General features: G+C 32.6%; 2 protein-coding genes across 2 annotated transcripts in view; both read right to left on the minus strand.

Moving 5' to 3' along the window:
• LOC114324597 (TBC1 domain family member 20) overlaps positions 1–12,977 on the minus strand; it is a 37,100-nt gene extending 24,123 nt beyond the window's left edge. The window contains exons 1-6 of the mRNA XM_028272465.2: positions 12,718–12,977; positions 12,549–12,668; positions 12,341–12,490; positions 9,696–9,790; positions 8,530–8,723; positions 6,698–7,024 (exon numbers count right to left, since the gene is read on the minus strand). Of these exons, the coding sequence (XP_028128266.2) occupies positions 6,698–7,024; positions 8,530–8,723; positions 9,696–9,790; positions 12,341–12,490; positions 12,549–12,668; positions 12,718–12,874 (1,043 nt within the window). The 5' untranslated portion in view covers positions 12,875–12,977. The remainder of the gene's footprint in view (positions 1–6,697; positions 7,025–8,529; positions 8,724–9,695; positions 9,791–12,340; positions 12,491–12,548; positions 12,669–12,717) is intronic.
• The window catches only part of LOC114324559 (EGF domain-specific O-linked N-acetylglucosamine transferase), a 235,792-nt gene that overhangs the window by 169,416 nt on the left and 51,851 nt on the right, over positions 1–14,525 (minus strand). The gene's annotated exons all lie outside the window — the stretch shown is intronic.

A 14,525-nucleotide genomic window follows, 5' to 3' on the forward strand; every position in this document is an offset into this window, starting at 1 on the left:
AATCATGCATCACTTTCATCAAATGAAAAAGCCCCAAATTATTTTAGATTACAATTCAAATAAGGGAGCAGTTGAAACTCTAGATTAGCTTGTTGGCACGTATACATGTCGGAAGAGATAAATCGCTGGCCAATGATTGTTTTTTCTACTCTACTGGACATTTCTGCCTACAACGGGTTCGTGTTATGGGCGTCAATAAATATTCAATGGAATACCAATAAATTGGGAAAACGGCTAATTTTTCTGGAGGAATTGGGAAAAAACTAATGAAACCAGTCATCATTTCCAGAAAAAATATACCAATAACTAAAGGCTCTCACGAACTGATAAAAAGGACACGAGCAGGAACAAGTAGATAAGATGGAAATGCTAGTGAACCTTCTATGCACAATCTAACTCCGCCTGCTAAACGAGCAAGCTGTAAACTTGCCCTACAAACGATAACATGACTAATTATTATGTTGTATATATTACAAACATATTTGTAAAATCCATTCTTTTTATTACTGTCCCAGTTGTAAACTAAATTATGTTTTTGTAGATATTTGTTACTAGGCTTTTTTGAAAGAAAAAATACCTTTTATTTTTGTTAATAGGGTTTAATTTACATTAGCAATATAATTTTTGTTTAATTAACCATAATTTCTTGTTAATAAAGTTTTATTTATCACCATTAGCTTATTTTATTTCGATTAAGGAGCGTAAACCATAGTTGGGTCATATTGACCCGAACAGTACATTTGTGTAGTTGACTCGAACGGGACAGCAGGGTTAAACCCCCCAAATGTTTGTGTACGCTCCAATTAAACTATCACTGCGATACCACTAGTTAAACAAAATGTTTTTAAAACTTTTTTGCCTCTTTGTATTTTTTCGAGAAGGCACCTTTTATCGAGATATGGCTTCTTTTTTAATACGGTTCAAAATATACCTAAAAATGTAAATCATACATAAATTTTCATATTATTACCAAGTCTCCATAATCGTACTTAACCATATACAAATATGTGGTGGATTTGACAAATATTCAAAATATCTCGATAAAAATTGACTTTTCGAAAAAGTACTAAGAGCCAAAAAAGTTTTAGAAATATTGTGTTTAAGTGATGGTACTACAATAATAATTTAATTGGAACGTACACAAAAGTTTGGGGGGGTTTAAAGGAACTAAACCCCCATAAAATTTTTATAGGGTGTCCAAATTTCACTATAATTTTTTCTTAAGATGCTACTGTCATAAGAATGCCATATGTCCATTTTCAATAAAAAATCTTTAATAGTTTTCGATATATTGAAAAAAATCGATTTTCATTTTGTAACTTCAAAGGGTTGTAACTTTTTTTATATGCACATTTGTACTAAGGTAAGTTAGGTTCAATCCAACTATTTTTGGCCCCAGAATATGTCATTAAATTTATGACCTGTATTTTCGTTACACCCTGTATAATAGGAACAACAATGGACCTAAGTTTGATCCCTGTGGAACGCCGGATGTAGTAAAGATTAATTCTGATGTGAAACCATTATATGATACAAATTGGCTCCTACCTATTAAATAGCTTTCAAGTAACTTTAAAATGTTTCCAGAAAATCCTAAATTTGATAATTTAAAGAGAAGGTATTTGTGATCAACCTTGTCAAACGCCTTAGAAAAATCAGTATATATTACATCTACTTGACCTTGTACATCCAAAACATCTGAAATATATTGAGTTATTACAGCTAAGTTTGATACAGTAGAGCGTTTATCTATAAAGCCATGTTGATAAGGTGATATCCATCCCCTAACAGAAGGATATACAGGGTGGTTCATCTTAATCGCCTCGGTGTCTGTACCGAAAACCACTTAATATTTAAAAAAAAATTCTTCACAGAAATATACAGGGTCATTAATACTACAATCTAAAAATAATGTGAATTATACAGGGTGTTCCAAAAAAAGTGGTATATCAAAGTTATATTTTTCTTTATGGAATGCCCTATATCTGATAACATTATTGAATTGACCTTAAAAAATAAGCTATACTTTCATAAGGGTTCCCTATATCTAAATACAGGGAGTTTCGATTTATTTCGATTTTTATAAAAATGTAAGGTTTTAGAAAAAAATAAATATCTACGAATCTAAGAATCAGTAACAAATTCTTTCTTGGATCTTAATAATAGACTATTTAGCATACTTAAAGAGATGCTCATTGCAACAAAGTTTTTTACAGGGTGGTCAAAATATGAGATTGTTCTATTAACAAATTCAAGCTGTAATAACTTACTTATTTTAAATAGAACACCCTGTATCTTACTAGTCTATAGCGTAGAAAATTTACTTAGCTTTCAATTTGTATTAGGGGTTCCTATACCTATCTTTTTACAGGGTGGTCAAAATATTAGATTGTTCTATTAACAAATTCAAGCTATAATAACTTACTTATTTTAAATGGAACACCCTGTATCTTACTAGTCTATCGCGTAGAAAATTTATTTAGCTTTCAATTCTTATTAGGGTTTCCTATACCTATCTCCTTTCATTTTTTATATATTTAAAGATTTCCTAATTTGTAAGCTTTAAAAATTAGAATTAAGTACCTAATGTCGTGGTTATGTACACCGGCAATATACTTAGACAAGATACTGTCATTAGTAAAATTTTCATTGTTATCATGTAATGACACAGAATGTTGTATTATTTTAGTTGATTTTGGCCTACATGTGACATTGAATAATATGTTTATATTAAACTGCATACCCTATATTAGATGCCGTATTCTGGAAAATATTTAAATTTTATTTCATTCCGTATAAGTATTTTCCATATCTTAAACCGACGGTTATTAAGTAAATTTAAGAACACCACTTTTTGTTTGAATATTTGAATCGTAATTACAAACAATTAAGTGCAATGGCTACTATGACGAAAACGAGCCTATTGTACAAAAATATGTAAAAATGGGTATTTACAGAATAACATGGGAATTTATATTTACAGAATAACATTGTATTGAGAATGTTTACATGGAATTGAAGAGATTTTAAATATCTTCCATTATAAAGAATAGAATATCGAGTATGTTATTTAAAATAAGAACACTCTGTGTGATTAAATGATAAAAATGTGAATTTTATTAACGAAAGTATCTTGACTAAGATATTTAATTATATTGCCGGTGTTGGTGATGTGATGTACATAACAACGACATAGGTACTTAATTCTAATTTTTAAACCTTACAAATTAGGAAATCTTTAAATATTTAAAAAATGAAGGGATATAGGTATAGGAAACCCTAATAAGAATTGAAAGCTAAGTAAATTTTCTACGCTATAGACTAGTAAGATACAGGGTGTTCCATTTAAAATAAGTAAGTTATTACAGCTTGAATTTGTTAATAGAACAATCTAATATTTTGACCACCCTGTAAAAAGATAGATATAGGAAACCCTAATATAAATTGAAAGCTAAGTAAATTTTCTACGCGATAGACTAATAAGATACAGGGTGTTCCATTTAAAATAAGTAAGTTATAACAGCTTGAATTTGTTAATAGAACAATCTCATTTTTTGACCACCCTGTAAGAAATTTTGTTGCAGTAAGCATCTGTTTAAGTATACTAAATAGTCTATTATTAAGATACAAGAAAGAATTTGTTACTGATTCTTAGATTCGTAGATATTTATTTTTTTCTAAAACCTTACATTTTCATAAAAATCGAAATAAATCAAAACACCCTGTATTTAGGTATAGGGAACCCTTATGAAAGTATAGCTTATTTTTTAAGGTCAATTCAGTAATGTCATCAGATATAGGGCATTCCATAAGAAAAAATATAACTTTTATATACCACTCTTTTTTGGAGCACCCTGTATAATTCACATTATTTTTAGATTGTAGTATTAAAGGCCGTGCATATTTCTGTGAAGAAATTTTTTGTAAATATCAAGTGGTTTTCCGTACAGAGACCGAGGCGAATAAAATGAACCACCCTGTATACGATTATATACAGTTACTTCGAAAACCTTTGAAAAATTGCATAACAAAGATACCGGTCTGTAATTGGATACATCAGATTTCGTTCCGTTTTTGAATATAAGGAGAACAATATAATTTTTTTTGGAAACGGTTAACTTTCGAAAAAAATGTTATAGGACTTTTTTGTTCTACATTGTGTATTATATCCATACCATAAAGGAACGCACTATTTTCGGGGACACCCTGTATAATTGGTATATAAAGACACATCACGAAGGTATTACACTTCTACATTTTCCTTGTCCCCATTGTTCGGAACGGACCTTCCCTAAACGACATGGTCGACCATCATCATGGCATCTACACTCCTAGCGGAGTGATTGCCGCTCTCATTGGGCTCTTCCGATTCGTTTGTCGCGGTGAATCAATCCGCATTAACATTTTGGTTTTACAATTGGTTGTGTGACTTGGCATCTTCTACAATTTCCCTCCATTCGTTCCTGTTTTTGCTTCTGGTTACCCATTCTCTGACTCCCATCTTCTTAAGGTCCTCCACTATCTGGTTCTCCCATCTAGTTTTGGGCCTTCCTCGTGGTCTGCCTGATACAGGTCTCCATTTGGTAATTTTCTTGATAACGGCTTCTGGATTTCTCCTTTCTAGATGCCCCATCCATCTGAGTCTTCGTGCCTTGATAAATCTGACGATGTCTTCTCCTTTCAGAAGTTCTCTTACTTCGTGGTTGATGAGTTTTCTAAATTCATTATTACCTAAGTTTAGTGGGCCTGCTATCCGAATTATTTTCCTCTCTAGGATCCTCAATCTTTCTTCCTCTTTCTGTGTCAGACACATTACTTCAACACCATATGTGATTACTGGTCTAATTGCTGCTCTGTAAATTTTCAGTTTAGTATTCTGAGTAAGCTTCTTACTTTTGAGGAAGTTTTATTTATAGTAAATTATGTTTTCTGCCAGAATTTTTCCATTAATTACGATGCTTCTATCATTAGTTCCATTAACTGAGACCCCAAGATATATCTAAAGTGTTCTACCTTTTCAAACTCATATTCATCAATATTTACACTTGTATTAATTGGATTTTTTCTTGAGCATAGTAGGCATTTGGTTTTGGTTTGGTTTATTGCTAAGCCCCTCTTGGATGCTTCCTTTAAACTGTTTAGGTTTCTGCTAATTAATGCTATGTCGTCAGCGTACGCCACAAGTTGCGACGTCGATGTTATAATTGTACCTTTTATTTCTGTAGCTCTTATTGTTGCTTCTATGGCGACATTAAATAGTGACGTTGATGGTCGACCATAGGGATGAATATACTGCAGTAGCATAGACGCTGCTATGAAAAACTCAACATATCCCCGAAGTTACAATCCATTACACATTCCAGCCAGTATCTGAAGCCTACAACCGCTGTAGCTACATTCTACAATCATCCAGTTGACCACATTCAATAAGATGTCGAACTACACGAAGCTATAAGTATCATAGAAGTAAAGATAATTCAGATTTGATTACAGGACAGCGCCTTTACTATGTGCTTATACGTATTTCGGCTTTAGCGTAGCCTCCTCGGAGCACAATAAGTATCCATTTCAAATATTTGTAAAGCTTTAGACAGAATTTGCTTTAATATTAAAATTTCATTTGATTTTAAATTTAATGTTCAAAAAAATGATCATACTAAATTTACAATCAAGATGCAGTAGAAATAAACAAACCAAGACACGTTAAATGCTACTAAGAGCACTCCCGAATCATAATTTACAATGTATGTACATTGTAAATCCCAAATCATGATTCGGGAGTGCTCCTAGTAGCATTTAACGTGTCTTGGTTTGTTTATTTCTACTGCATTTTGGTCTTGATTGTAAATTTAGTATATTTAATATAATGTTTTATTTGTCCCTTCCAAGACACATTTTCACTTTTGCAATGAAGATAAGACGTTACTACACCTGAGTTACTGAGCTGAATGAAGCCGAAACAATTAGCTCCCAACGTTAGTTGGAGGTTTATTGTTACACACTGGCGCTCAATTTTCTGTGGGTAGTTATATTGTTACAAAATGCAGGGTGCAAGACCAAAAGGCAGACTAGGAGGAGGTGATTGGATGAAGAATTTGCTAGGCGTGAGAACCTGGAGAAGATCGGCGTGAGACCAGCAAGGTTGGAGGCTTAGTTTAGAGAAGAACATTGCTCGATTTGGGCTATAGTGGCATTGGAAACAGAGAGGTGCCTTGTGGAGTATCCTCACACATATTTTTTAATATTCGTATTAAATTTAATTCTCCAAATGTTCAATTGTAAATAACTTGGATTTAGTCTGTATGTGGATTTTATGGATACTCTACAGCCTTTACAATACTAACTTAAGGCTCGCAAAGTACATATTCTTGTATTATAAATTGTTTTTTGCGATATATGACTGCGAATATTGAATTGTTATGACTGGAAATGCGAAACAGGGCGAGGTTTAAAACAACGACAAGTTTTATAAAAATGCAACACGTTTATTAAGCTAAAATCAAGGTAAAAGCAGTTAAATTAAGTAAAATCACTTTTTTTCTCTAAATACTAAAACTACACTAACTACTTATATTTAGTCCTATGCTTGCGTAACAGCAATGTACTAAGCATCAGCAAGTAAAAGCGAATACTGAAAAGATTTTTAAAGAAGTACAAAACCTTCTCTACTAGCAAAAATACTCCAAAGGGTACATACTCTTTTTCCACCCGTCTCTTCACCAGCTGTTCCAGTTTCTCCGGAGGGAACTTCCTGTAGTACTCTGAAGCCTTCTCCAGAATGGCTTCGAAGTTTAGATTATCGGGTATCTGGGACAGCAGGCAGTGAATGCTCGCCATATCACAGCCTTCTGCGAACACTTCTTGCCTTCTGTGAATGACAAGAGATGCGGAGACGTAGAGCGACATGTCCTGGGGCGAGGCCAGGAAGAAGTCGTACAACCGCACCACGTCTTTGTATTGGTTGAGGGAGTGGCCGAACCACGTCAGGTACCAAGGAAGCGCGAACATCGTACCTACTGAAGCACTAAAACAGAAGATATGTATCATGCATGAAGATCACAAACATTGTATGTGGAGTACCACAAGGTTCAGTATTGGGTCCTCTACTTTTCCTTATCTTTATAAATGACATCACTAATTTAAAAATCGATGTAAAAATTTTTCTTTTTGCTGATGATACCAGTATCACTTCGAGCAACTCAACTATTGCAACTCTTCATGCAACTATAACTTCTGATCTTCTTACGATAAAAACCTGGTCTGACTCTAATTTACTCTCCTCTAACGTGGATAAAACGGTAGCATTATCATATAAAGGTGCTCTTCAACCCCTGCTTGTAAATAGCAGCCAGATCTCTACCGTTGATTCTGTAAAATTTCTTGGTATTCTTTTAGACAGCAACCTCAAATGGTCCCTTCATATCGATTTGTTAAGTACGAAACTCGCCTCAGCCTGCTATGCCATAAGATCTGTTTCGAAGGAACTCAATTTAGCATCTTCTAAAATAACATATTTTTCTTTATTCGAGTCTCATCTTCGATATGGTCTTCCTTTTTGGGGGTCTAGTACAGCTGCCCAATTTGATGTTATTTTCAAATTACAAAAAAGAGCAATAAGATATCTGTTTGGCCTCAGAAGAACAACCCATTGCAGAAGTTACTTTAAAGATCACGAAATTTTAACCCTTCCATCTTTGTATATTTTAGAAACTGTTTGCTTAATTCGTAAACACATGCATGTCTTTCCAGCAAGGCCTCATCATGACTACTCCACCAGAAATTCAACTTTTGATGTCTATTTACCGATCCCGTCTTCTGAGTTAGTAAAGAAATCTATACTATATTCCGCAAAAAAACTATACAACCATCTCCCTTTACAACTCAAATCTGCAACATCCTTTCACAAGTTCCATAAAATGACAAAAGCTCATTTATCTAAAAGACCATATTATTCAGTAGAAGAGTTTCTTAATGACTAACTAAGAAATCACAGTAATGTACAAGTCACTAAAGTGTATTTATCTATATTTGAGTGTCACATACAGCAGCTTAAACTTATTAGTTCCTTTGTTTGTGTTTTATTACATTATGTTGTATGTTCAATTTTGCAATTTATAGTAATTTTGCAATATATTGGTTTTTGTTTTTTTACTTCACTTTTTTAACTTGTTTATATTTTTTTATTGGCGATTTATCTAATTTTATAAAATTGTATTTGTTATTGTTATGTATATCTTTTTCGTGACTCTATGTTAAGCTTTGTCCATAAAATTGTATAATTTTCAGTGACAATAAAGCATATTTCTATTCTATTCTATCACAATAAAATTAGTCATAAGAAATCATCACAAACTGTTGGTATTACAATTCTATATTGGATGTTTTTAGTGTTAAGAGTTGCCAGTACCTATGGATGATAGGTGTATCGTGGAAATTAACAAAGAATTATGTAACGGGACAATACTAAGTCATAAAGATTCGTAAACACACAAAATTCCTATTCTACAATCATTAAATATCAAGACTTACCTATCCAAAAAATTATAGAGATCATGATCGACCTTTGACAAAAGGGCATAAATGTAATTTAACCTATAGGAAGTTTTCTCCATGGTAGGCTCCATGCAATCTCTCAAATGAGTCGTGCTGAGGTTTTCCATGATTCTAAAAGCTACTACTTCCCCTACCACTAATAAAAATGTTATGGCGACGTCGTGATAACCCTAAAAGATATTTTTCAATATACAAACCTATAAAAACTAGATACAAGGGCGAAAAAAATTGTATGGATGAGGATTTAGTAAATAAGATAAAAATAACACTGCTACAGTTTTTGAAACAAACCTATGTCCAGTAGCGGATAACACAAGGCAGAGAACTATTGCAAGCAATATGAGATTGACATTTTAAACAGAATAAATACTAATAATTCACAAAAAAAAGTTATGGAATCGAAAAGTGATGTGAAAGACAAATGAATAAAGATAATGGAGAGAAGAAGAACTATGATAAACTTTGAAAGAGACAGAGGCAGAGGAAACTGCCAAGCCTCTATGATACTGGTATATATTTTAAGTAAATTGGTAAAGAAGTTTAATAGATGCAGTAAAAGATTTATCCAAGTCGGGCCCGGCAGAAAAACTGAATCAACTGAAGACACATACAGTAGACTCGCGATTATCCGAGTCTCGGTTATCCGAGCCCCTCGGTTAACCGAGACAAAAGTCATAACTGGTGAGTTACAACTTTCAACCTTGGCGCAACATCACCGCCTCAAAAGCAGGAATGAAGCTTACGCAAAAATCAATCAAATATTTTTTAAAACAGTAATATTGATAAGGTAAATGTTTTATCTTTTATAGACAGTAAAAGTTATTAGTTTTGTGATTAAAATATCCGCAGTTATGGTTATTTACATGTTTTTCTATCAACATAACCAACATCAGTGTTAACCGAGTTTTTCCATATCCGAGGTAGTCACGGTCCCAGATACCTCGGATAATGGCGAGTCTACTGTATTTAGATGTTTGTGTCACGTTAACAGACGACAGAAGAAATTAATGAAATAAAAACTTATTAGTGTTTCTTCAACTACTCGAAAGGTTGCGCATCTCAATGACAGATATCAGATTCCATATAAAAAAATGTACATAAAAGCACTAAATAGATCTCTGAAGAATACATGAATACATTACCTGGTAATATCGTAGATGTGGATATTTTATAATGACACGTAATATAAGAACTGTTAGTTGGTCTTGCAGAGCTAGCCTCTGCTTGTATGGAATGCCTGAAAGTAAAGCATACTTGTAAAATCAAATCTCTATGATCTCTACTAAAGTTTACATACAGGGTGAGATTTTAGAATAACATTGGTCGATAATTATTTCATTATGGTACAGATTATCCAAAAAAGTTACTTCGAAAAAATGTAGGTGAAGATATTTTGCAGGATTGAAAAATATTCTGAATTTTACAGGGTGATTAATGCGTGCGTGTGTGTGCGTTTGGTATCAGACAAAGTCTATTTGCCACAGACTATAAGGTAAGAAAGATCAAATGTCTACTTTTGTTCTAATCACAAAATTAACTAATATGTCATAGACTCTTTTATCAAATGAAGCTGAAGGAGTGCTGAAATATTTACTGGAAGAGGAAAAGGGCGATTAATAATTACGTAGCAAAGCAAACATGTTTTTTTTTTAATAGAACACCCTGTATGTTTTTCCATATTAAGATTCCTCTAATAATCCCTGTTCTTACAGTATGAAGTTTTACACTACTATACAGGGTATTTAACAAGTTATGACCATTGTTAATTAGAAATCCTATGAAATAAACACCCAGTATATAAAGAAGGAATACATAAATAGTTATTCATTTTACATAATAAGTTTACATTAGTTTTCAAATTAAGTTTAACCTTTTTGCGAAGGGAAACGACCTTAGTCGCTAAAACTGTCGAAGCCTGGCAGATGAGAAACGACTTAAGTCAAATACAAAGAGGCCTTGTTTCGGTACCGGGAATTGTAAATACCAGTAAATGATTCATTTACGATTAAAATTAAAAGCAACTTTTATCGTTGATAATATTACCTTATTATTATCTTATTTATTTATTATTTATTTACGGACCGAAGTCCATTAGTACATGATACAATTAAATTAAAATGTCACACAAATTAGAAAAATAAGATCTAGTAGGTACAAAATTGGTAAATACATAACAAACAATAATAAAGAATAAAATTACTTGCTCTCATTTAACAATTGAGAGCTAGAACATTTTGAAATTGACAAATACAACTTATCCTAGAACAAAGACAATAACAGTAAGTAGTTGACAAATCAGTCTTGAAATTAGAACATTAAGTTAAGTATAAATGTAATTGTGTGGAAAACGCAGTAAAGTCGTTCACAAAGAAATCAATTTGCGGAGATAATTTGTTTGCTAATTTAATAGTTTTAGAGAGATAGGAACTTGAACCATAATTTGTGCGGTTAATGAACTTGTGGAAGGTGGTCACAGAACGGGTGGTTCTTGAAGGTACATGTAGACCAATTTTATTTAAAAGTGGGATACAGAATTTATGACCATGAATTAAGTTATATAAGAAGCAAAGATCTTTATGTTGACGACGACTCTGTAATGAGTCAAGTCGAATAATTTGCAGTAAAGACTCATAACTTTGACCAGTCAGATGCATCTTATAAGCATAATAACGTAAGAATAACGTAATAACGTAACTTATTGTATATTATTGTTATCAACTTTGTCAACAATATCGCGTTACATGCGAATTTATCACTTTTTTACATACAATATTTTATTATTTGAGTGTTGGTTTAGTTTATAGGGAAGCACGGTCCAGCCAATCACATTCTAGTAAACTGGTGCAGTGCCGAAAGGGTTAATAGGAATAACTGACAAATATTTGTATACCAGGTGGACTAGAATAGATTAATTAGTTTAGATTTAGACAAGGTATACAGGGTGGTCCATTAAAAAACAATAGTTTGGTTCATTCTGTTGTTATGACTGTATAATCGAAAATCATTTTAAATTATAGACGTCTTTGATACCCATCAGTTTTGTTATAAGATTTTTTTATATACTCCATAGTTTGGCAACAGTAACAAAAGAAAGTGTATGTGTACAAAACTTGTGATGAACTGAACAAAATCAGATGATGTTAAACTGGTCGATTAACTCAAACTTACACGAATTAACGCTACTATAAGTATAACAATATTTATAGTTTTTATAAAAATATTGGGACAAAATAAATAATTAAGCATTACATTACATACATTATCTCTCTTCTAATCTTAAACATATGGTTGAATTTTTACATTTATTTAGAGTATTGTTGATGTTTATTTTGCAAAAACAGCATCATATTCTAATTTTAACTGTTATATCAAAAATCTTATCGTCTGCAACAATTTTGCACATGTCGATGTAAAAAATTTAGTTATGTAATAATTATCTAATAAAATATGTCATGTATAGGACAAAATGACTTACAATACAAAAACATCGATATACCCAATTCCTTTAGAGAGATACATTAAATAACAATATATAATATATAATACAATGTAAATCTGGCAAATACATTTTTCTACATAATTATCAAATCAGATCTAAAATATGCTTCATCATATAAAAAATTACGTATCTCTGTTATTATACTTTATGTTTTTATAATGGCTGTTTACAAAATATCTAATGTAATTTTATTAAGATAGGTTAGGTTGCTTATCTCTACACTGGACCAATGATTTATATCAAAGGTTGATAATATCAGACTTTGTACATTGAAATATACATTCTTACCTGGTGGAAATCTTTTTAAAGACCTATTAACGTCTAAGACTACCTGCTGATATTCACTATGACTAGATAGTTCTTCTAGAGAGGGTATTTTTTCATTAGAAGTTGGATCTACTTCGAGTAGTAATGGCCATACCTTGCATCTCAAGTCATCTAAAAGAATCATTTTATAATTTCAATTAATAACAATTGAGGAATAAACATGTATTACCTGCTACCAAACCATATTCTGTCAGAGCAAATTTTTTCCAAGTCTTTATGGTAGTGTATTCATTGTTCAAAGCCTCTTCTATTAACAACCTTTTTTCAGTTTCTTCTTCGGTTTCCAATGCTAAAAGACAACCTTTAAACTAATTTAATTAAACTAAAACTAATTGTACCTCTGTCAAATTTTAATTCTGATCTTGTATCCTCCATATCATCATCCAAATCATGGTTATTATATTCGTCTGACTTCTTTTCAAAGGACGATTCATTATTGAACAATGAAGTAGTTTCATCATCTACACTGCTAATTTCATCTTCAAAGTGCTCCATTATTAGTTTATTGTATACAAAATATTCTTTAAAACATCCTGAAACCGATTCTAAACAAATTACTTTTATAACCTCTTCTCCCCACTAAACGTCAATAAATGCCAAAGTTAAACAGCTGATTGTCAATGTCAATATCAGCTGTCAGTTTCCTGAGAGTACGTTTAGGCAATTATTCGCTGTAAATAGTTAAATATCACCAAGTTTCGCCAAATTTATGCAACTCACAATACTTTTTTGCTTGGGTTTCAATCACAAACCATACATATAAATATTTTTACTACAAAAGCGATATTACGTAGGTCAAAATTTTTGACGTAAGTGAACTGTCAAAACATTAGAATGTGACTTTTATTATTGCCATGTTTATAATAAACATGGCAATAATGAAAAGTCACATTCTAATGTTTATAATAAACATGGCAATAATGAAAAGTCACATTCTAATGTTTTGACAGTTCTCTTACGTCAAAAATTTTGACCTACGTAATATCGCTTTTGTAGTAAAAATACTATATATGACATCTCTATTGTATACTTATAACATCTCGATTTAAGCCATATGTATGACTTAAAGGAGACTAGGTGACACACTTGTTTTATGTTTTCTAGAAGGAACATAATTATAAGATTAATTTTATATATCTTTGTCTTACCCTTCGTGGTATCACCATAGGCCTAACCAGAGGGGGTTTTGGGGGGTTATAACCACCCCCCCATTTGGATGTACTTTGAGCTGTATACGCTTAACAACATTACTATTCCATACCCCGCAGAGACCATCAAGTAGTTGTAACCCCCCTTAGGATGATCCTGGTTAGACCTCTGGGTATCACCACTCCTCTGGAACAGTTCTAGACACCTTGGGTGACCAACTCAACTTCTCAGATTCTACACGTATTCTTGCCTCCGCCTCCTATGCAAATGACATAGGTATCCTGCAAAGCGGTATGTTTGAGAATAGACTGTGAGAGATTACTAGTTGATCTCAGACTAATAGAAACATGGTGTAAGGAACACGCACTGTCTATACCTCGTCCAATTTACTTACCGTTGCACGTCATCCGCGCCATAGCCTGTGACACGATACCAACACGAAATATTTAGGCGGTGGGTGTGTTCTTTTTTAGAATCAAAATGATTCTAAAGGGGAACACACCTACCGCCTAGATATTTCGTGTTGGTATCGTGTCACAGGCTATGGCGCGGATGACGTGCAACGGTAAGTAAATTGGACGAGGTATATATAAATATCTAAGAAGAGAGAGGTCCCACACTTTTCTGAAGAGGTGAAATACCCTGGTATTACCCTTGACAGGAAGTTAACACGGAATTTCCACTTATAGTATTTTTACTACAAAAGCGATATTACGTAGGTCAAAATTTTTGACGTAGGAGAACTGTCAAAACATTAGAATGTGACTTTTCATTATTGCCATGTTTATTATAAACATGTAGTCCAGAAAGCCACTGCGCATCCGCTAGGAAAAATATTCTAATTCGGATTTTTTGCACAATCTTACTCAAAAAGGACTCCTTTTTGAAAGGAAAAACTGAAAATTTTAATGTTGCCAAGGTAGGTAGATATTCTTTAAACATCTATTAATGAAATCCCGAAGAGTTTTTTGCAATACAATATTCAAAACTCCTTTGT

This window comes from Diabrotica virgifera, chromosome 3 (genome assembly GCF_917563875.1).
Source record: "Diabrotica virgifera virgifera chromosome 3, PGI_DIABVI_V3a".
Classification (NCBI taxonomy): Eukaryota; Metazoa; Arthropoda; class Insecta; order Coleoptera; family Chrysomelidae; genus Diabrotica; species Diabrotica virgifera.